This window comes from Halichoeres trimaculatus, unplaced genomic scaffold (genome assembly GCF_033239565.1).
Source record: "Halichoeres trimaculatus isolate MK-OKI-2021-1 unplaced genomic scaffold, fHalTri1.1 fHalTri1_scaffold_12, whole genome shotgun sequence".
In the NCBI taxonomy this organism is placed as follows: Eukaryota; Metazoa; Chordata; class Actinopteri; order Labriformes; family Labridae; genus Halichoeres; species Halichoeres trimaculatus.
In genome coordinates, this window is record NW_027437190.1 from 23,366,445 (window position 1) to 23,390,992 (window position 24,548).

Below are 24,548 nucleotides of genomic sequence, written 5' to 3' on the forward strand. Positions count from 1 at the left end.
AGATCCAAGCTCAACAGCCAACCCTCTTTTTGGCTGCTTCTGGTGAGCCTTGAGACGCTCCAGGAAAAGAGCACAATAATGGAATGCATACTTTCTCTTTCTCTCACTGTTATTTTTCCTCTCCTCTTGTCTCTCCCTTTTCACGGCTAAAGTCTGACCTAAATACTTCAGGTTTTTGATGATTGGACCAAAACAGAGATCAGAGGCATCCGGGGGGCTTGTCGTGATCGTGGTGTAAAAGAGAAGGGAGACTGTGGATCTGGACACACTCACACGGAGATGCAGGTTCTTACCACACTACAAAAGTGTATGACAAGGTGCTCATAAACCAGCCAAACCTCATCCACGTAGACTGCTGAATTCATCATCTTAAATCTTACTCAAAGCCTTACCTTTCACCCTGCCGTGAGATGAAAAAGCTGCAGCGTTTCGGCTCTGTGCCCTCTACCAAGCCAGTGCTAATCTAAGACTGGTGTGGGGAGGGGAGGGGAGGGGAGGGATGGGGTCCATCATTCACACACTTGGAGGGGACACCAGAGAACCTTTAACCTTGGCTGGTGACAACACCTTGAGATTGAAGAGCGGGTAATGCAGGGATGGCAGCCGGCCCACCAGTTAATGATCTTCTTCTCCTTTTTTCCAGCTTAATACAAATCCATACTGCTCACTACTATTGCAGTGCTGACATAAAGCCACCTACACACACACACAGATGCGCACACATTGTCTTTCCACCAAATGCTCGCAGCCACATGAACAGCCAGGGCAGGAAACATAGAGGTCAAAGAACACCTCACCAGTTTTCTAAGTGCACCCATTCATTTTTCATTTAATGATGTGACGGGATGTGATAGGTGTAAGCACCGTGATGAAGTCCCCTCCAATCCCATCACCAGCCGCTCCTTCCTTCCTGCAGGACACGAAATAAGGACGGGCAGCTCTGACCAGGCGGAGAGTTTCAAAATGTTTCAATCAGGTTACAGCTCTGCTTCCTCAGCTGAATTTCAGTCAGTGTCGAAAGATGAATTATGTAGTTCATTACAAAACTAATACATTCAGCTGTTACACTCCAGAAGTGAGGTTTTTATCGTTCACATTAATCATAGTTTTTATAACGTACAAGTTTTACAAAGTGAGAAAATGTTTAATTTTAGTTTCAAGGAGCAATTGAATAAATCACCAAATTATGAGTTGTTTGTATGAAAATAAAATAATGCAGAATAGGGCTTCAATTCTGGCTCATGTTCAGCTGGATACTTTCTGTGCTTAGACTACAAGAAATTGACTTAACAGATAACCCAACATGTTTACAGTGTTTGCAGTTAAGCAAGGGTTGGACGAAACAAGGTGCGATTTCATGCCCTGTAGTGGTCAGTCAGGTAGAAAATGACAGACAACACAACAGCTCCCAAAAGTAAATCAAAACTTTTAGAGCGCCCCCTGGTGACTAACTACACTGGGACATGGGTCAAACTAGACATGACAGCAATAAAGTTAATATTGTTATTTATGTCTGGAACAGTCTGAATTTGTAAAGACTGGATATCATGCATAGAATAGAATAGAATAGAATAGAATAGAATAGAATAGAATAGAATAGAATAGAATAGAATAGAATAAATATTAATTGTCTACTGAAGTGGAAAATTGACTTCGACTCACCAGCACAAGAGACAGACAGAACTAAAATACAAACATTGTCATACATAAAAATACATAGATTAGGCACTATATAAAAGTAGAAGTAAAACAACATCTGGTAAAATAAATAAAACATTGTACTAAACTAAAGACATTTGGTGCCCTGGTGGCCCAAGGATCAAGATGCCAAAGACAGCGGCCTGAAAAATCCCCCAGGTGAAGTCTGGCTCAGAATACTGTACCCTAGATACACTCAGCATCTCACCAGGGTGGATTTCAACCATTTCACCTAAATGATCGGTGGAAAATTTTAAAAACATTTGAATTACTTGGAGCATATGTTGAGGCGGTCAGCCAGATGTCAATGCAATCCATAGAGTGTGTACACTTCCTTAAAATAAAACTGCTCAATTTTGCAAAACTGGACCTAGCAGTGTCTCTTGCTGTTAGCTCAGGCTGCCCAAATGCTAATTGTACTGGAAACGTGAACTTTTTACAGGTTTTAAAAATAATGAATTGCACTCTGTCAATCAAAGTCAGCCATCTGCAACTAATTTTTATTTTGAGATCTGATCAAGGAATCAAAATAGGACGAAGTTCACTGAAACCAGGTTGCCTCAATCAGATGTTTTTATCCAGATAATGTAACGTGAAACAGATCTCATGGTAATGCAAACCATAGATGAAGCCTTTCTGGCATTTGTTTTGATTGATTTGTACAAACTCTTTCTCCTTGCTTCCTTTTGCCAACCTTGTGTCATCTTGAGTTAGAATAAAAAAAAATAAGGAAATACTGGCTCAATCTAGGACTCTGCTTTGAAAGAAAGTCAAATCCAAATCACCCGGCAACAATTAATTAAGAAACCAAGCTGTTGATCAGCTTCATAATTTGCCAGATCAGTCAAGCGACAGCGTTACTATTAACCCAGCGCCCATCCAACAAGTAAACAGTCAATCAAGATAATCAATCAGTCCATCAACTGCTGAAAACACATCGAAGTCGACCACCAATCATCCTGTAAACTGATGTGATGCATGCGCTGTCAGAGCTCTGTGTGCGTGGAGTCCAGGGAGAGACGAGCAAAGCACACCTCAGCTCTCTGAAGTGGCTTCACTTCTCTAAACACTGATCTGATAAGATAGGAGCCAACCCCACCAGGAATTTGTTTTCAGAGCCAATGATAGTGGAGGCACGCAGAGAGGAGACCCACTTTAGCCCCCGTCTAAGAAAAGAAAGTGAATTCCACCTGAGAGGAAGAAAAACCCACAGCCGGTTATTGGTTTTGGCCTCATCACACTGACCCTGGAAAACTAAACATCTGCTTCTCTTATTTGATGGCAAGGCAACAATATGTGCTTGGCACCACTTGCCCGTCTTGCATACAAAAGGAGAGTGGTCCAGTGACTCAAGGGCACACACTTTGAGAAATTATGACTGCTTCGAAACCCACTACTCATTGACTAAACACGGATTCAATTAAACCCAGCTGAAGGTCATGAGGTAATACAATATGAGCAAGTCTGGCACAGTGCTTAATGGAGGTTCTCATGGCTCTGGTAATATTTAATCCAGCGGCGCACTCTGACCACCCCTCTGTGTCAGCCTTTCAGATCCCCCTGAGTGCTGTCATAACCTGAGTTTGGGGAGCGAACGTGCTTCAAATTCACTGACTCAAGTTAACACACCGTGTTACTTAATGTTGCCGGATATAGAAAGATGATAGAGTGTTGTTGTAGAAAACAGCGCCAGCAACAGAGAAGAAAGAACAGATAAAGATCAGAGGGAGGGAGAGAGAAAAGGAGGGGTGACACAGGTGAGGAGGTAGTAAAGTACAGTGGGCGGGGAGTGGATACTATGGGAGGGAGAGTAGGAGGGAGAAAAAAGGCGATAAGGAGGGAACAGACGGAGGAATTTGTGAGGAACTGAAAGCAGCGGAGGGCAGCTGGGGGGAGAAGAAGGAGCAGCGAGCAGACGGCAAGAGGTTACGCATGAAAAGTCAGAGGAGGGAATCGAACAAAGCAAACAGAGTGCAGGGAAGGGAAGGAACAGGTAGAGTTGGTTGGGTTTCAAGCTTACCTCACAGCTAATTACTACTTTCCCACTGCGGTGAATGAAAAGCAAACAGAAACTAAGTCAGAGAAAACTGCAAACAGAGAGGGCAGTAGTAGAAGGCAGGAGAAGAGAAAGCAGAAGTGAAGTAACAAGTAAGAGACGGGCTGAAGTTTAAAAAAAAAAGCTCCCGGGGATGAATTGAGGAAGAGCAAGAATAAAGTAAATAGACAAGGAGTAGGAAAGAGCAAGGGGTGCAAAGTAAGAAAACAGCAGATACTCATTGACAGAGAGGACTGGACTTAACTCCACGGATTACTGACATCAGCAAAACAAAGGAAAAGGAGCGTCAGAAAAGAAAGAGGTCACTGCGGTCCAGCTGTAGTGTAGCCTGCCTGAGCCTGTCTACAATGCAAGACAGCTGAAGTAGACTGACACAAACACTGACACAGTTCACAAAGACAGACCTCTGTAACAGCACCATGTTGATGAAGGAGTATCGCATATGTATGCCACTGACTGTGGATGAGGTAAGTGTGTTTGTCTTTACCACACACACATCCTGTTACAGCTTTGGATTGAACGGTTTTGTTTCCAATGTGAAAGCTCTGGACTAGCAATCTTGAAAGTGTTAATGTGCTTATAAGAAAAGTGCAAACAGGGTGCACAGCCCTCCCACTGTGGCTCTGTGGGAGCTCTGGCACACAGGGTAGCGAGGAATGCTTTGCACCGACAAACTGAGTCTGATCTGACGGATCGCACAACACCTGGCCGGCAGCAGCAGCATCATAAGATGTGTGCGCGTTGTTGTGTGTAAATTATCCCCCCATCTGTTTGCTTCCCGCCTTCCCTCAGTTGTGTTAGCACTCCTCGCAAAACTAGTCAGACTGGTTATAGCTTTTCAGGACCCAAGCTCAAACAAAGACATTTAGGCTGCAGGGTAGTAAACACAGGAGATCCAAGTGGAGAGAAAAGGTGGGCGGACGAGGGAGAAATGCACCAAAGTGCCCTTCAGAAGGAATGTCCTCATCACCTCCTGTTCCATCCTCCCCCTCCCTTCTTTTCTACCTGTTACCACAACAATGACAGTGACAAATAGCAGTCCAAAATAGGATTTACAGTATCAGTACTCAGCAGACAGAAACTTGAGCTAAGAGCAAATCCTCTTTCCCCTGAATGTAATGTAAGTTTAAGAGAAGCTTATTTAAGACACAATCAAATCAGGAGTCTTACCTCAGTCCAGCCCATTAATAATGTCCTAACCCTGGCTTCCTCCTCTCAAGCAAGTAGCTTTGACTTTCAGGTGTGGAATATACAGTAGTGCATCTGTAACACGATACTTGAACTGTGTGAAGGAATTGTACTCTTTGTGTGTTGCTGTGGGGAGAGCTATCAGCTGTAGTTCAGGTGTTTAACTGGCTCAGTAAGGTTGAGATTTTTACTTTTTGGACCCTTATATGTCTAATATGTAGACTCTATGAGAAAGAGGACTGTGAGGAAATAATTAGAGGCACTTTTGCAGTAGCTGCTAAATGTGCTTATCCCATCATTCTACAAATAACGTCACAGAGCCTTTAAAGTTTCAGCCCCCCAGGAGCTTCATTAATGTTTGAGAGCTTTGGGACAGTTAATCACAGGGCACATAATGTACCACTTCAAATAGTGCTTCCAACATTTTGTTTAAGTTCTTGCTCAAACAGAAAATAGAGGTGTAGTTAATAGTTGTAAGACATAAAGAAATTGAGGTAGTTTTCACAGTACTGAATGGGATTTCTTACCAGGGGTGGGCTGACCATGCTCATCCCTGTTCTCAGGGTCCTGGTTCAAACCTTAGTGAATCACCTCTGTTCTGTCTTCCATGTCATCAAACCAGCATATCTTAACTGTGATGCTCCACTTTTACCTGAAAAGCCCCTAAGGGTTGTTCTGTTGTCCACTAAACAACTTGAAGATCTTAATCTGTGGCCTCTGCATTCTTAGCTAGGTTTCTCATGCACACAGCTTGTGAAAATTCCAAAACAACTGGCTACAGCTCTCAAGTGGTCTGAGCATTTGAGCTATCTAGCAAATGGAAATTTATAAACAGGGTGTACTTCAAGATAATCTGTGAACCAGCATGAATGCAGACTGTAGTGGCTATCAAGCATCATCTTTCCTTAATGTTGTCTTTCTAAACTTATTTCTCATAAACACCCTTGTGTGACAACATGACAGTATTTTATGCGTTGAGTCGGCTTGGTGGCCTACATGCACACGTTAAAACAACCCTGATGCTCTGCCGCATTCACTTACTGAGAAAAAAGAAGCAAACTTCAGTACATTATACTTCACTTCCTGAATCTTAGTCACATGACTTCAGGAGCTGCTAAAACAGCTACATATTAGTATTAAATAGGGATAAAAACAGTACATGTTCTGCAATACTTCCATACTAAACTAAGTGTATTTCTCTTGGCACTTCAATAATCCAAAACAAAGTTTTAGTTTTCAAATGGTGCATACACAGATCAAGCAGCAGGAATAATTATATACAACATGTTTTTTTCCAGTGTCACAATATGTAACACATGTATGTAAATAAACATATAAAGCTGTGTTTTTTTTAAGGTTGTCAGTGTGATCAGATTTTAAATAACAACACATTGAGCTTCCTTTATAGTTATTACAATTCTGTTCAAGGACAGGCACAGTTCCTCATCAGGATCATTTTGTGCAGAAATTATGTTGTTTGCAAAAAGAAAAAGTAAGCAGGCACAGGCTTGGCCAAATGTGTTGTTTGCCCAATAGTGGACTGTTTCGGTCCAGTTCCACTCTGCAGTCCCCCTCCTTCAGGTCATAATGTTTTGTGTGACTCTTCTTTTACACTGGTGAATTAAAGCCACACCAATAATCATCTCCCTGAAGTATCAATATCTCAAAATTGAACTGGATTCTTACAGTATGTGCATCATTTCTGCTGCACAGCTGGTAAAATGATAAAAGAAAAAGCTGTTAAAATGTCCACATCAGTCTGTTTCTAAAATGATGCAGTCCTTTTTTTCTCTTGGTAGGTCTGAAAACCATCAACTAATTTAATCTAACTTTATCCATGAAGGGGGGACATGAAGCCCTGAAGCTGTTGGTACTTTTTGAAGGCACTGCGTCTCCTTGAAGTGAAGCTTCATCTGTGATGGTTTTAATTTAGGACTGAGGCCAAAGATCATGTTTGTTGAAACTGAGAACAAGTTTAATTCCAAATACGTAGTTTGTTTTTTATTGTGCAGAAACCGTTTTTCATTTTTGTTGTCAGCGGACAGATCTAGTATTACATAACAGATTCAGGGCTTTGCTCTCAGTATTTTATCACTGGTGAAAACAACAGTGGCTTTGAGCTGCTCTGCCTTTTAATCATAAATGCTTTCATTTTCTCTTGCCATCACTTTGACTCTATCTGTAGAGTCTCCAGCTCAAAATGATGAGCTATATTTACACCTCTTAGGAATTTATGACAAACTCACTGCTTGTAAACTCATCCTTGCCTTTTATTAAAAACAGGAAGAGGAAATGCATGCCAAATGTGTCTAGAATTAGTTTGTATACACATCCATCACCGCAGCCATTCAGTATACGCCTGAAGAACATTGATTTAAAGAGAGATAAGTCTTTTCTACTTCCTGGTTAGATTAGCTGTTTAGAAATGAGAGGGATTCACAACCTGTGAGTGAGTGACTCACTGTTTATAGTCTATTAAGCACCCATCGCTTTGATTAATTAAGCCCCATGAATACCCAATAAGTAAATATTGAATGTTGACATTCTACAGTAATTGGAACAAGAAGGAGGAGTGTCACATTGATGTCAGCAGAGTACAGTGAAGGATGGCAAATTGAAATCTGCCCTCCTCTTTCCCTCTTCCTCCCACTCTTCCTCTGTTTCTGCTTTTAATTAAAACAATGCTTTAATGGCATGCCAATGTAGGCCAACAAAATGGATTACATTGTGGTGGCCACAGCAGAACAGTTCAGTCGTCTGCACAGTCATTTTTATTACTTTTCCAAATAACTTGAAAAAGCAAAGTTCACCAAGTGATTTGCAATTAAAGCGAACAGAGCAAGCGCACATAGACACAGTGTTCAGGAAGGAGTCAGAGAATAGCCAGAGCAAATAATGAAGTGTTATTGTGTACAGCATCAGATTTGTTCATTGTCTGAAAGAAAAAAGGGGATTCTGTCAGGCTGAGCTCATCCACATGCCCAAAGGCCTCGTCCTCTTTAGAAATGTTTTATCCCGCCTCATCAGCATCGAGCACAGAGTGGGGCTGCAGCAGAAAAACAAATCCCCCCTAATTTAGACACCATGCATTCCCACACACTGGCTAAATTAGAATATGACGTCTGCTGTGGTCACTTGAGGTTAATCTTTGCACACAGCAAACCACTATTATTGGCTAATATAGTAAGTTTGGACTGAAGCAGCACTAACTACTGCTGAACAAGCTGCCAGCAGATTTCTCTGTCCCCACTCTCTCCTGAAACCTCTGCTCAGTGGCTACAGAGCACGGTTGTAATCATTCCCTCAATTGAGTGTGCAGTGTATTGATAAGACCTGACTGGATTTTTACTCATTGAAGTTCCCTTACTTCCTTCTTTTCTTGCAGCCAAATTTTCTGTGACATCTTTTAGTTTAAAACACCTCTTAAGTTTAGAGTTGAGTCGTTTTACTTATGTACACGTCTATCGCAAATTTGCAACAACAAGCTTAAAAAGGAAAGCATACATTGAGCTGTGTCTTTTGATATCTACTCATATCAGGAGAAACCACCAAAAACAGTCTCACAGAAGAAAGACAGAAATGTCTTGTAGAGCGGCTCAAGAGAGTTCCTACTTCCCAAACGGACTTGTGTAGAAGCACAGAAAGTTCTGTAAAGATAAGGCTGCTTTTTCTGAACATTTAGTGATGTGGTCAAAGGAACACCTCGTTCATGGACTGGTGCTAAATGTCTACGATTGTAGACTGCATTGGCCAACATTGTCTTCTTTAACTGCTTAACCAACAAATTACAATTTTAACTTTAACTGTGTGAAGTTGAGTCAACCCGGAAGTTTCCAACTCTGGACTTCTACCAGATCTGTTTCCTCTCTGTTGTGGTTAGGCTGCAGCACGGAGCTGGACCACAAGACAGGACATGCTCCCCACCCCAGTGATAAGCCCCCCCCCCAATCATGTTGACTTTTTTGACACCTAAAAATCTCTGATCTGCCTGGCTTAGCTTTTTGTTTGGGGTTTTCTTTTGTTGTTTTTTTTTTTTTTTTGCTGTAGGAAAGTGAAATACAACTCTGAAAATGAACCAGATGTTTTAATGTTTCGGTGCCTGACTCCCTCCTCACTTGCACGGCTCTGTGCAAATTGATGCGTCGATGCTCAGGCATCCAGTAAATCTAGAAGTCTATCGTTATCAGTTGCGGAGCGCTCTGACCTGCATGGGGTAACAGAGAAGAGAGGGTTCAGATCTTTTGGAATGTGGACGAAATTTCCAGCCATACGACTGTAGCTGTATCCACCTCTTTCATAAGGTCTGTGTTCAAAGATGAAAAAAAGTGCCTGCCAGTTATTTATTTTACAACAGGCATGTTAATGTAAATTGGTGTGAATGTATGAATGAATGAAGAAATGACTGTAAGCAGCACTGCACTTATGTCCATGACAAATTTCCCTCCAGGGACAATAAAGTTTGTCTTATCTTATCCTATCTTATCTTATCTTATCCTATCTCATCTTGGCCTCAAACAAGATTGTCCTGCGTGGATTACTATTCTCAGTCAATACTTCATGGTTCAAACTTCCACTCACACAGGAGATGAGTGTACTTTGTGTGTGTGTCCTAACCATGATTTTTCTCTGTCTCTCTTTGTCCAATCCCCATCCCAACCCTGATCCCAAACCCCTCCTCGGGGCTCCAGTACAGGATTGGGCAGCTGTATATGATCAGTAAGCACAGCTGTGAGCAGAGTGGTGGAGGAGAAGGGGTGGAGGTGGTGAGGAATGAGAAAGACGTCCATCCACAGCACGGCCCAGGACAGCTGACCGAGAAGAGAATCTACCTCAGCAGGTAGTATAATGTAGTCAGTCCTAATGGTGTACTTAGACTTATCATTGAGGCTGTTTGCCTCATCCTCATGTTGTCAGCTCTGTCGTTATGATAACTGATGAGGTCTGATCTTTGGTCGCTTACACCACCATACAGCTTTACTTCCTATACATAGAGGCCGATCTGACTGAAGGGCAATAAAAAGTCATTCCAATGCAGTGACACAGTGCAGAGTAGCCTGTGTGCATCCAAAGTCCAAGCACACACAGTCTGAAACATGTTGCAGCTTGTGCTGAGTGTGGGGTTACAGAAGAACTGTTATTTTCCCATGAGCTCATCTTGCGGTAAATCCTGTGAGTGTTATGGTTGACACTCAGCAGGGACAACAGCATAGGTGGTTATTTTTGGGCACAGGTATTTCTCTTGTTGGGAACTAAACAATGTCGTACTTAACCAGTGTAATCACATCCGAAGAATGAAACATTCAACAGTTTCTTTAATTATTCCAAAGTTTTATGATTGAGGGGTCGTGTACAGTGGGACAAAAGTTATGCCAACTAGAATAGTGACAGGGTGAGGCAAGACCCTGACACAAAGGACTCACCAGCCTAACATTAAATTAAACATTTCAGTTACACTTAAGTCAAAATATTAGCATATTTCCATTGGCATTCAGGATCAATCAAAATTCAACCCTGTACCCAATAGAGGAATAAGCTATTCAGGTTAAAATTGTTTTCCAGCAGTAAACATTTTTATTTTGCTGTAGTGTTCCCCCTGTTAATCAGCTTCAAGCAGACACAATAGGGACTAGTTTTTGAGAGTTTGTTGACGCTTCCTTTCTCGTTGCTGGGGTTGCTGCTTGGTTAGGGATAGGTACCTTTCAAATTAGAAACGATATGGTCCGAATGGGCTGCACGGTTAGCACTGCAGCCTCACAGCAAGAAGGTCACCGGTTCAAATCCCCACCTCGGCCGGTGGGTCTTTCTGTGTGGAGTTTGCATGTTCTCCCCGTGCATGCGTGGGTTCTCTCCGGGTACTCCGGCTTCCTCCCACAGTCCAAAAACATGCTTACCAGGTTAATTGGTCACACCAAATTGTCCCTAGGGTGTGAGTGTGTGCGTGCATGGTTGTCTGTCTATGTGTCAGCCCTGCGATTGACTGGCGACCAGTCCAGGGTGTACCCTGCCTCTCGCCCAATGATTGCTGGGATAGGCTCCAGCCACCCGCGACCCTAAAAAACAGGATAAGCGGTATAGAAAATGGATGGATGGATGGTCCGAATGCCCAGTGTTTGTACTTTTGTGTGTTTATGTGGTTATAAATATAAATTTGTTGGATAAAAAAACTTAAATTGTTTTCAATTTAACATATTTCTTTCTCCATATATAAACTCGCAATGCTGTGTTCATGTCCATCATGGAAAAACGCCTACTCTTCTACTCCCTCACAGTCTCAAGCATGCATTTAGATCCTGAAACACGTTACTGTTTGATCCCACATGAACAAGTATGCAGTACTACAGATGTAATTTGGAAGGTACCTTTAAAAGTAACTAATTTGGTACCCCTATGCTTGGTGCCAAGTCTTTAAGGATATTCATAAACAGCCCTGAACAAAATACTACTCAAACTGCAGATATTTAAAATCTAGAACTGGTCCAGCACAGATGCTGTTAGGTTATAATTTATTACCTTGTTACTTCTTATTTCCTTTAATACAAATTATGTATTCAATGTACAACAATAAAACAAAATACGCCAAACTCTCATTACCAATAAGGACCACATGCTGTGCCTAAAATCGGCTAAGATGCAGAAAGGAGACTCTAAGGTAAGATTTATTTCAACAACTGTTAAAAGTCCTTTGTGATTATAGGGCTAACACTTTTAAACCCCCTGTGGTACACTAATAAACACTTTTAATACTAACTTGCCACTGTATAATATGGTGTAATAAACTATGATTTAAGTCTTTATAGACTTTCTAATATAATCCTTAATAGAGGGTATTAAAAAGTGTGACCAGAATTATTTTTGTATTTGCTTCAAGCTGAGTTGTTATAATGTTTTCCTTTAAATAGGATTTAACGCACTGTGAGAACTTCTTTCATTACAGTAAACAAGGAGGGGTGTGAGAAATGAGAGGGTAAAATAATTGTCCAACCTCAGGAATGTGAAGATGTGTGCGACTTCAGTTCCCATGTTATTGTGCTGAAATGATGTGTGTGTTTTATCTGCTCTGTGCACAGTGTGACAGTCTGTTAATCAATGAATTGTGATTATGGTGAAAGCCCAGACATTAAAAAAAAAGAAATTCTCTTCTACTCTAAATTTATTTCTTAACCCTAAGCCAACCTCAATCATTACCCTAACGTAACCTCAACTCTTATTCTAATCATCACTATAAACCCAAGGCCCAGTCCTAAAATAAACTCTGAGAGAAGTAAAGAAATGTTCGCACTGTGGAGGATTTTCCTAATCTTTCAGTGCTTGTGGGACATTTGGTCCTCATTAGTAAAGATATGCTGGAACACACACACACACATACACACACACACACACATACCACACATAAGTACAGTGAGTGCCAAATGTATTCTCCCTCCATCATACTTTGACATGTGACCTAGAAGCTACAGTAACAATTTATCACCACAGGTGTAATTGGGAATGAGTCATACAAATGAACAGTGCTGAGAGTAGCCTACAGGTAATCTGGCTATAAATGGCACAAAAACCACTTAGGATCTCTCCGTCTCCCTCCATAATCCCCCCCCTCTTCCCGTCTCCGACTGTGATCCTTTTTTTTTTCTGATTTTGCTCTTCAGTAAACTGCCATCCTGGGCGAAAGCGTTTGTCCCTCGCTTCTTTTACGTGACGGAAAAGGCCTGGAACTTCTACCCGTACACCATCACAGGTGTGCAGCCAAGTGCTAATGTTTGTGTTAAACATCAGGTTACTTTCACCCTGATGAATTATACAAAACTTATTTACTTTTACCAGCTGGTTTTTCCAAGTACTATCAAATATTTATGCTTGTGAATTCCCCAGTGGTTGTGTGTGTATGTGTGTGATTACATACTCACGCATGTTTTAGTAACTAATGCTGTTTCCTATCTGTATTGCATGTGCCTGGTGCTGCAGAGTACTCAGTAAGTATTCTCACACATCATAAACTGTACATGAAAGCAACAGAGCTCATCTTTTATCAGTATCAGTGGATTTTATTTGCAGCCTCCTTCCTCACTCCATCTGTGCCCTCAACCTCTTTTCCTCCTTGCATCTCTGCAGGTATCGTTCCTCCCCAAATTCAGCATTCGTATTGAGACGAGATTCGAGAACAACAACGGCAATAACAGCAATGTGAGTATGGAGGGAGGGAGTGTGAAGTGCAAAAGATGGAGTGATTAGACAAGAGGGGGAAGAGAGAAACTGCAATTTTCTCTGCAGCACAAAAAAATGTTCATCCAATTGATGTTCCCATTACAAGGAAAATAGGGAAAGCACAGAATGCAGTATTGGCAGATCTATTAACCACACATGCTGCGGCCTTGAGCACAGCTGCCATGCCACATTTTATCCAAGGTGAGTGTGCATAAACGCACATACACAAACGCACACAGAGCCACACAAATACTTGAAACTGTGTCTGGCCCCTGTGTGTGTGTGTGTGATCAAGAAAGGAGCGAAGCAACAAGAGCCAACATGTTAAAATCTGAAAATCTGCTGAGGACAAAAATCTGGAGAATCTTGTTTCATGTCAGACAGTTACATGTTACATAAGTTTACTCCAAACAAACACACACTCTCGCATGATGTGTGCACTGCATCATCAACGGCCTTTAGGTGGAAAGTACTGTGCTATCTGAGGTATCTGTACTTTCTTTTGTTGGGACTTAAAAGGGAAATACTGTAGTTTTTACTCAACTTTTCACATTTTATAGCTATAGTTATTATTTACCAACCCCAAGCCTACTAATATTTTATTTCTAAACTCTAAAGCTCTGTTATGCAGCTCCAAAATACGGCAATTTCAAGATGGGACATTCACATCTCTTTTCCATCCCCTCTGCAATGTGTAAAGTGTTTAGATGGGGTAAAGCTATGCCACCTCTGATCATTGTGTAAGTACAAAAGCTTTGTTAAGTTTGGCAGTTTTCCTTGAAATTACGTTGATAACTTATATTTTTTCAGTTATTTTCAGTTGCTTTAGAGAATTTAGGCCACGATCGATATTTAGAAGAAATAAGTTGTATTTTAAAGTGAATAAAGCTGTAATTTTATGACCAGAACAGTAAAAAAAAATGGAAAATTACAGCTTTAAACTTAGGTCAATAGATATAATTTTTTGTATAAGAAGAAATAGACGCCTAGATGTTTGTTTACATTAAGAGGAATAGTTGAGTAGTATCCAGCCAGCTGTATTAGAATGAGAAACTTGGATCATCTTGTGGTGTTATATCATAGAGCTGCTGTGAACAGATGAGAGAAACAGCACTTGCAGATTCATGCACAGGCTGTCCAAAAGTGACTGAATAGACCCTGTTTCTTTTACGACCCCACCAGTGTGGGACTAATGTGCTAAAACACTGAGTACTTGGTTATTCAGGAAATGTTTACTTTAGAAGAACTTCATACAATGCTTCAGATTCCTTATTTTAGTGCTAGAGGATGGCTTTTGTGTCCTTCCCCTTCAAAAATAAGCTATAGGCTTATCACATTCTAAGACTAATTTTTTTTCTCATAAATTTATGTCATTATTCCTGAAATTTGTATTTTATCCTTGGGTTTTAATGTAGCCCTTTTGGTTGGAAGACTAAATACAAAATCTTGTTTCTTATTTGTTTATACATTTGCTTTTAAAACTTGCTCTATTTCTGTTAACTTCGGCAGTGGAAGCTACTGAACCCTTCTGTGTTAGAGACAAGCTTTTACTCTTCTTCTGAAGTACATCAAGTAGCCAGGGTTCGGTTCTTATCATGGTTTTGTGGTCATGGTTTTCAGTTCGTTTTGGTTTGGTGTCCACTGTTGTTGTTTTTAGCACCCCAGATTATCATGTACCCTAATAATCCACCATTAACAGGTTATTTTCAATCAATCATGTCATGTATAGTCATGAGAAACCTGAAGGAATATGGCTCTTTCCCATTTAAAACACAATTAAAGCTGGGGGAGACATTGCTAATTTCAACATGCTAACTCCTCAATAAGGAAAGTTACAATTGGCTGACCCAGAAGTCACTAAAAGGCACTAAATGATGCTGCTGTCTAGTTTGCATAATACTCTATTTGAATGTAATTGTCATGGACTCTGTGGGAGAGAGATAACGTGGGAGAGACAGAAAGCAGATAAAACACAACATCATAAAAATTGTTTAGAACTACGAATTAACCATTTTTTCTGTTGAGTCTTGTTTTTTTTAATGTCAAGCAGAGGCAGAGGTGACTGAGACCACAGGGAGTCTGAAAAGTCAGGGAGTCTGAAAAGTCATTAAATGTAGTGACAAAGTCTCTAATTTGGCAACATTCAGTCGCGGTTTTATCCTCAACTTTCCTACCTCAGAGCTCACAACGAATCTAAAGTGCTCCTAGACAGAACGACCCAACGCCACCAATACACCCTCTAACTCTGTCTCCTCTGCTCGTCATGTAAACAACACACACACCTCCCCACAATTGCTGTACTCTTCGTTTTACGTTGCGTATGATCTGAGCTACATACTCCCACCAAATTGAGCTGTAAAACGAAGAAAAACATGAACCGAACGGAGTACACGCACCCCAAACCAAGTGAGGAAAACCGAACGATTCTGGTTTTTCGATCCCTATTACCAAGTACATTTTCTTGCTTAAGTCCATTTTTATTTGCCCATTTTAGAGCTGTTATCATTACTACCCACTACCTTCCTAAGACTGCTTATACAAAATAAACACTTTCTGTATTCACACAAAATTAAAAGACCCCTGGCTTCTTGAGAGGTCTTTTATTATGAAACACTGACAGTACTAAGTTGTGGAGAATATAGTTATAAGTTTCCTTGACGGGACCTCATCCTGATCCTAAACTGACTCTAGAGTAACACTGTAATCAACGTGGACAATTAAATACTATATTAAAATTACTTTATTGCTAAAAACTATGCTTGGTAGGCATCCACATAATATAAAAAAATCAGTTTGAGTTTATTCATCTCTGTTTCTCCCCAGGCTGTGTGAGTCTGGCCTGGATTTTAGTTAGAGACACAGATGCTTCTATTATTTTATAAAGGTCATTTTGATGAAGCACTATTACTGATAACAGAGAATTTTTACCGTGTTATATTCATATCCTAACAAAAGTAATGACTTTACCAACAATTTTCAACACTGTGGAGGCTCTCTTTGTTTTTTGAACAATAGCACCAAACATGAAGAAAGACAAAAATGAAGGAAACATGTGAGCGTCATGCCCTGAACACAAACTGAAAAGGAACACAATGCATGCAGCTTGAGCAACGCATTTCATAAGAGGGAGCTGGACCTTGGGCAGACACAGACCAAGAACAGGACCATGGGAGCATAGGGAGCTGTTATCTAACACAGGGTTTTTCTTATTTGTTAGTCTTCAACTGTGAAATGAACAACTTCAGCGTGGCTTTAGAGCACATTTTAAACAAGGTCAGATAAAAGTGCACTCTCCCAGACTTCCCTTCGTTCTCTCTCAAGGAAAAGTGTATTCTGCTCTCATAACTCCTCTTCCCCCCTCTCTTTAATATCCCACATGCGTCCTTGTTTTTTGTCTCTTCATCTCTCCCTCCTCTGCTCCCTCTGCCTGTACTCTCCTCTCTTTGCTCCACTGTGATTTGCTCCAAGGGCCTCGGGGTGGGATATAGTGAGGGGTGTTATGGTGTGTGACCTCAGTTTTCTACACAGTTACTCATCTACTCCCTCCACTGAGTGAGTGACTGTATGTGCGTGAGAGTATTTGTCGAGTGTGTATGTGTGTCTGTGCTCATTATACAGTATGACCTCCTCCATCTGTTTGACTGTAGGTGTTTGGGGACACTCCAACACCGGCAAAGAATGTAAGTTTCCTGGATATCCTGAGTGACCCCATCCCAGAAAAGCACTACAAAGTGTCAGAGGTACGTACTGAACCCTAACAAGTACACAAAAATGCAAATGTGATATCAAGACAAACCAAAAAATGGGTGTAGAGCTTTAGCCACACTGAGCCTCTCGAGATGTTGCAAAGGAAAAGGCCAGATCTGCGTAGGAAAGAATATTAGCAGGGAAGTGTCATCAACTGGATATCATAGCTTATAAGTACAGTAGTGAATGTAAACAAAATGTTTCCAAAGCTTAGTGGGAAAATGAAAAAGCAGACAAGTTTGTGGCATTTTTTACCCATAATCCTTTGCACATTTTTTGTTGCTGCATGTCAGAACACAAGTCAGGATAGTCTGCTGGCGATGTTGATCGCTCACAGGTGTTGGTGGAGCTGGAGTGTAGGACAGAGTCTCATTACTGAGGATTTCACATGTCTACCATCCCAATAACCAGCCTCTCCTCTTTCACAAAGGCTTCATAACCTCTAAGCTGTTAACTCAAAGCCTGACTCTACTCATTATGATAGTTTCATGTATAAGTCAAGTGAAACACGATCTGGCATCACCACAGAGTGTTTTATCCAGAAAACAAACCAGATATTTAAATGTTGTTTGGTGCATGACTTCCTAACCGGCTCAACCTGCTTTGTTGTGCTCACACATTCTGCAAAAAGTGAAGTGCAGAGCTCTGACCTGTCGAATCAAAAAAGGACTCACAATCCATAGGGATGGGTACCGAATTAGGTACTTTTACCGATCAATTCTGTCTGTAGCACCAAGTACAACAAAAACTAAAACTTTGACATTTTATCATTTAACAAATTAATATTTTTTTACCACATAGACACTCACAGAAGTACCAAAAATTGGAACTGTTGAGTACTGATACCAATTGCCAGGTACCCGGACATCAGCGCCAAATCATTTCAGATGTGAAAGGTACCCATCCCTAATAATCCAAATTAGCAATTTCAGTGGAAGTTAATGCATTGACTAGGTTTGAAAATTATTGGATACAAAGCAGTCACAGAGAGGAGATGGACTTGACATGGTTCCAGTGGAATTTCACTGAAAGGTGGTTCCCAAAACTATCGAGTGAAGTCACTGAGACTATGCCTGTTCTGTACAGTCTTTTACAGCCTTATCTATCTCAAGATAAACCTGTGCAACGCTAATCTCCACCAACTTTTAAATCTAATTCGTATGTGCTCAAACTGCTCAACAACACAATTCCCAACTGGTGACGTCAGAAGAGCAGAGAACAGAAACCCACGCTTCTTTTCCAACTGCGCCTGACTGGCCTGTGTCTTACTGCTGGAAAGCATAAATCAGTAAAACACCCACACATCTCTTTTTCAAATCTGCCTTTTCATTCCCTCCCTGCCAACATTTTACACTTCTCTACTCCCTTGAAGCCCTTGGAGAACAAGGTCAATTCACAGGCCAGACACGGAAAAAATGCAGAAAAGTGCACATACTAACACACATTCATGCACACACATAAAAAACACACAATCTGTTAGAGTAAGTGACACAGTGAGAACATAAAACCACAAACACATTCCAATCATCCCCTGGTCACAGATGAATAATGTGTGTTATCACACTTTCCTCTTATGGGCTGTGTTGAGCAACAATCTGCTTGCACCTCCATACACGCACTGCTACACTTGCTCTCTCTCTCTCTCACACACACACAATTACACAGATACTCTAAACATCTATAGTTTCTCGTGGAAGAATCCTCAAAGGGCCAAAGTTTTTGCAGAATCAGCAATAAAATATAGAGCCACTGTTTACTCTACAGGACCTGAGTCTCTGGCAGTCGAGTAAAACCGGACGAGGGCCTCTGGAGAAAGGCTGGAGAGACGACCACACGCCGGTTATGTGTTCCTATAAGAGGGTGCAGTGCAGCTTTGAGGTGTACGGCTTCCAGACCAGGACGGAGGAATTCATTCACAGAGTAAGACTGAGCTTTTCTTCCCATCATGCCTCCTGTCTAATGTAGGGAAAGCTGCTTGAAGATATGATCTGTTATTAATGTCAGGAACCCTTAAAGGTGTACTGCAAGGTGGAAAAAATTGAATTTAAAGTTAATTGAATATGATAAAGCACTCTGCTTCTTTTAAACACTTATTTCTTCAGGTCACAGTGTTTAATTTTGTTGGAATAATTTAAGCGTGCCATGTTTTTCATTTTGGCACAAATAAATCATTAGCACATTTATTTCCTGACATAAGTGTAAGTATCAAAATCACTGCTGGGACGGCTGTTGTCTTAGATGACCTCTGCACTGAGTTTTATGGGATCCAACTTGAGGTCAGATAAATCAGGAGAAGCTGTGAAGCAGTATTGTTTTGAGCTACTGCACGTCAGAGGGCCTCTCTCTTATTCTGGCTCAGAAAAAGAAATGGTTACATGAGGATGAGGATGGCAGAACAAGATAAACGTGTGAAGAGGAAATCAGTGTGATGACAAACTGCCATTCAGCTGTGAAGCAAATAAATGTAGTATGGAGAAAAGCAAGTTGACAACACCCTATTCCCAGCATTGTTACTGTTAACGGCAGTGTTTACAGGAATGTGGCTTTCACTTTGACTAACACTAACACGCAAACACTCCTGAAGTAACTTTTAATTGCCCTCCACTATTTCAGTATCATTTTCATTTTCCAGTATCATTACCTTTTTAATGTTTCTGTTTTAATTTCAGACCATCCAGGACATTCTTCTGGTCGGCCACAGGCAAGCTGTGGCGTGGATAGACGAATGGCACGGTGGGTTGGGAACATTGTTCATGTTGCAGAAACACACAGAACAATGCTGTTGTACTTAGTTGCACTTTGAAGAAGACTGTAGCCTCAATGTACGCTCTGTGAAAGTGAACTCATATTCCACTCTCTGTTTGTGTGTGTGTGTGTGTGTGTGTGTGTGTGTGTGTGTGTGTGTGTGTGTGTGTGTGTGTGTGTGTGTGTGTGTGTGCGTTCTTTTCTCTCCCCACAGGCCTGAGCTTGGAGGAGGTGAGAGAGTATGAGCAGGCAATGCAAGAGAAGACCAACAGCAAAGTCAAATCCAGCCAGAACAACACAGGTGAGGTTGCAGCTCCTGACCTGCACTATGCTGAAATACCACAGAGGACAGGGAGGGAGACAGGCCAGGGGGGAGTGAGGGGGAGAGGAGCAAATACAGCTGGAAGCGAGAGCCGTGAAGGTATAGGGAGAGAAGAAAACAGGGAGTAGAGATGAAAAGGACAGTGGGTTTTGAAATGTATATTTGTGCTTAGCGATAATTATTCTTGTATCTAATTTGAGCATAACAAGGAGAAGAGATGTTCAGAAGTACTGTGAGGCAAAAGCACTTAATCCACTTTTTTTCGTTCATTAGTGCAGTAATTAAAAGTGAGCAGGTATGTTGTATTTCTTTAGCTCTCTGTGTTTTCTACTGCTGGCCACAATCAGCGAATAACTCACAAATGCTATCAGGCTTGATCAGAGCCTGGTTGCACCACTAGTGCCGTCACTGTGCCCTCCGAGTACCCAGATGGCTGGCGATACATCTGTGGGTGGAGAATGGGGAGAGAAGAGCAGTCAAGGGGCGGTTTACTACCCAAGGAGCTGCAGGAGGGAGACGCAGAGGGTGTGAGACCAAAAAAGGACGGGGTAAAAGACAGATGTGAGGTGTGTGTGGTGGTGGGAGGCGGCAGAGGGGGGCTTGCCCATGAAGTGATAATGCCACTGCATTGCTCTGATAAACAGTGTAATGCAGCCACCTGCTGAACTCTCCCCATCACCACCCTTCACAACATAAATAACTAGCCATTGCAGCACTTAGCTGCAAATGTCAACTGGTGGGGGTCTGTGTCTGGGCATACGTGTTGTAAGAATGCCATGTGTGTATGTGTGTACATGTGTGTATGTGGTCACCCTGCCCCCTACTGGCTGGTCTGGTGAACCTCAGCTGCATGTGAGAGTTATCAAAGGTAGAATTCCCAACATGGCCTGTAGCATCTAGCTGCCTGCTCTCTCTTTCTCTCCCTCTGTGCCCGATGATGAGAGATATCAAGCTGCAACAAATCTGCAGTCATTGCTCAACCTGCTGCAGCTCGATGCACTAACATGACCCCCTACAGGCCAAGCGACGCCAGTGCGCTAATCTCTGCACAGCCCTGCTCGCAGTTTTCATTCATTTCATTCATCTGCTGTAATAAAAGTAAATGGATGTCATTTACTCTAGAGAGTCTAATAAAACGTGGGCTGTGTGAGGTGAATACCAATGAGGGATTTAGATAATATGCATCTAAGTGTACGACACAGATCTTAAGTATACTCTTATTAATTGAAAACTCAAACACACAGTCCCTCTGTTCCCCTTCTGCTTAGTGCCTCTTTGGCTTTTTCCTCCTCTTTTATCTTTAACTTGTTGGTTCTTTCATGTCATGTTCCCCTCTTTTATTCCTTCCTTTTTCATCTCTCAGTCTCATTACTTCAATTTCACTTTGCATTTTTGGCGTAATGCATTTGTATCATCTCTCTCGTCGTCTTTTACAGGCCATTCGGCTGCCCCTCGTCCTGTATTCTCTCGCTCCATCTCGGTGACAGACGAGCGTTCCCTGAAGAAGATGGGAGTGACGACAGCAGCCATGTCTGACCCTGCTGCCCCCTCTGGGCCGCAAAGTCCCATTCGCCTCAACTCCACCCCCGAATAACGCCTCAAACACACAGACACGCACACATAGACATACACTGAACAACTCATACACACAGAAAATCAACACCAACATTCACCAGAGTCATGTGAGGCTCCAACACAAACCACTTGCAAACTCTGACGGAAATATCACCCTGCAGTGGAAATCCTGAGGAAAATGTTCTACTTGGAGACAGAAAGAGGAAAAAACTGTAGCACACTTTTATTTCATATCTGTTGACTATAGAGGGTATGCAAATAATGTCACAGAAGGCAGTGTCACTGCAATCACCTTCACCAAGCGGCAGAAAGAACGAAGCAACAAGCAGTATCTGTGCTCAGCCGTAATTAGGGATGGGTACCTTTTACATTTAAAATGACACAGTACAAATGCCTGGTACCTGGCAATCGTATCGGTACTCAACGGTACCAATTTTTAGTACTTTTGTGTTAATGTGGTGATAAATACTTGTTTAATAATAGAACCTCAATTTTTTTCAATTTTAAGGGGCTGTGCGGAGTTTGAAAGTGAGCCTAAATCAGTACCCATCCCTAGCCTTAATGCTTCAAAACTAGGGATGGGTACCAAACCAGGTACTATTATAGGTACCGAACAAATTCTGCCAATGGTACAGAGTACCTATTCATGTAAAATCAAAAGGTACCATGCTTAAAGACCTAAGTGTATCCTTGTGACTGTGAGGGAGTTGAAGAGTGGGCTGGACATGAACATAGCATTGCAAGGATATATATTAAAGAACAAATATGTTAAATTGAAAAAATATACTTTATTATTAAACAAACTGATATTTTTTACCACATAAACACAAAAAAGTACAGAAAAATGAGTACCGTTGAGAACCGGTACCGATTGCCAGGTACTGGGCATCGGTACTGTATCGTTTCAAATGTGAAAGGTACCCATTCCTATTCAAAACAAGAAAAAATTTAATAAAAAGCCAAGGGGAGTATTAAAAGACAAGATTAAAGGTAAAAATTGGGTTTGCCTGTTCTTAAATGAGAGTTCTTGCAAAGCTGATCTTCTTCCAACCTGGCGAGATCAACATGCCGACTTACCAAAACTTATCTTGTTGGGACCGTTGTTCTACTTTAAAAGGCTCAAAAGCACTATTCTTCATCTAAATACTGGACATGACAGTTTTTTTCTGCGGACAATTCGATTCCTGATACGTAGTAACATGCAAAACTGTAATGTTGATGAATGTTTATGAAGCGACAGAGTGAAGCCGTGCAGCCTTCAGAAGCACATGGAGCCTCTGTTTTCAGTTGAGGATGAATACACCACAGCCTTTAATCTCCCTTTCCTTGTTCTTACTCAGTCACTTGAGGTTAAATTAAAAGTGTACTTTTTAAATAATGATCTGCACAGTCTGTTTCACAAAGCTGATTTGGCGTTGAAAGTTCAAAAGCAATGACTCTGTTGGTATTTACAACAGATAATACAAAATCAATGATTTAACTTGCCATCTATTTGACCAAATATTACAGAGATGTCTTTTCATTCAGTTGTCAGACTTAATCTCAGTGCCTGCACGTTCAGCTGAAGCCATGTGTATCATTGTTAAAGTTTAAGAGGTGAGCTGCGTGTAGCTGTCAAATTAGAAATTAATGGGAGGCACCAACACTTTTATAGACGGTAAAATATATTATTTTGCTAAACATTACTGTAATTCCCTGCAGGCTTTGCTTTATATACTCCTCTGGCTCATAAATCAGGTCCATATAAATGTCAGAGAAACCCATTTCTGGCCACATGTCAAGACCGAGCATCACTGTGTCTTTGCTAAACTGAGGGGATCTCTATTGAGTCAGGCTGCCCTTGATTTGAGCAGCTTTTTACCTGTTGTACTTCCGTTTCCATCAAACACCAGCCAAAGAAAGTCATGTTGCAGGAAGTTTTGCCTCACAGTCTGATTCGCTGGTGTGTCCTGGTTGAAAGTGATTGTGGTGCATACAGCACATACCCTCCATAAGGATATATGAGCAAGTTAGCTTAGATTTTTTGACAGTAAACTGCTTGGTTTAAGGTCTGAATGGGGCAATTTATTATTTTCTTATATTACTGTTTTGTCTAAACTGTTGTTCTTGGTGTTCTTACAGGTTTGATTGAGATACAGTATAACATGTAAAAAACGTGTGATGTACAGCGCTAAACCCATGTGTCTGTTATTACGAATAAGCTTATTTTCCAAAGATTCCATTAAGACTCCTGCAGTAATGTTTATCTTGTTCTACGCACATGAAGTTTTGCACAACATGTTAAAGCTGCACAAGCACACAGACACAATGTGCCTGTTTAAAGTCGATTCCAAGAGCTGCCCTTTGAAAATTCCTCCAGTGTCCTCAAAAGCCTGGAAACTCGGAGCAATTCAGCACCCTCTCTCAGCACCACTGAGGAGCACGCCGGCCACCAGCAGGGCTCTCGATTGTTTCTCAGCCCCCAGCCAGCAGCCTACAGACAGATGCATAAGGAGTTTAATAGAGTGGATCTAATGAGAAAGCAGAGGAGAACGATGGAGGCTGTCAATGCTATGGATCAGCTCCCATCTCCACCTTAGCCAATAGGTCAGACCTGGTGTATTGACAGAGGGCAGTGAGGCGTTGTATTGGTTCCTTGATCGCATAGCTGAGAGCTGCAAATGGGTCAAGCTAGGGGTAAATTCAAATTTAAGTCAATGATGTGAGCATTTATAAGATTATTAGCTTTATTTTTGTGTAACAGGTAGAGGAGAATGGGTTCTCTTCAGGGAAGACGGAAAGAAAAAAAATGTAATTTCAAGTTTCCTGTTGCTTGTTTGTAAAAACACTGAGTTTTAATGAAGTACATAGAAAATCAAATTGAAATCACTCTGTAAAGTCTTTTGTAATGGATTTTTTTAATCAATAAATGCAATTTTATCCAAGTGAGTTTTGATATCTCCTCAGATAAGTGAAAAAGTAGACTCGGCACACACATTGTCAGCCATGTTTGATCAGTATTGACCTGCAAAGATG

The 24,548-nt window shown here is 41.3% G+C and overlaps 2 protein-coding genes across 2 annotated transcripts in view; one reads left to right on the top strand and one right to left on the bottom strand.

Annotated features, from left to right (window-relative positions):
• grin2db (glutamate receptor, ionotropic, N-methyl D-aspartate 2D, b) overlaps positions 1–24,548 on the bottom strand; it is a 110,790-nt gene that overhangs the window by 67,383 nt on the left and 18,859 nt on the right. The gene's annotated exons all lie outside the window — the stretch shown is intronic.
• Positions 3,585–24,430, top strand: pitpnc1b (phosphatidylinositol transfer protein cytoplasmic 1b). Its single transcript, XM_074682721.1, has 10 exons — positions 3,585–4,221; positions 9,631–9,779; positions 12,589–12,677; positions 12,905–12,912; positions 13,052–13,123; positions 16,792–16,884; positions 18,656–18,811; positions 19,561–19,624; positions 19,851–19,937; positions 21,395–24,430. The coding sequence occupies exons 1-10, from the start codon at positions 4,174–4,176 to the stop codon at positions 21,550–21,552; spliced, it is 924 nt and encodes a 307-aa protein (XP_074538822.1). The 5' UTR covers positions 3,585–4,173; the 3' UTR covers positions 21,553–24,430.

Coding starts and splice junctions, on each gene's coding strand:
- pitpnc1b (XM_074682721.1), top strand. CDS start 4,174: ATGTTGATGAAGGAGTATCGCATATGTATGCCACTGACTGTGGATGAG. Junction 18,812..19,560: donor CGGAGGAATTCATTCACAGA/GTAAGACTGAGC, acceptor TTTTAATTTCAG/ACCATCCAGGACATTCTTCT. Junction 19,625..19,850: donor GTGGATAGACGAATGGCACG/GTGGGTTGGGAA, acceptor CTCTCCCCACAG/GCCTGAGCTTGGAGGAGGTG.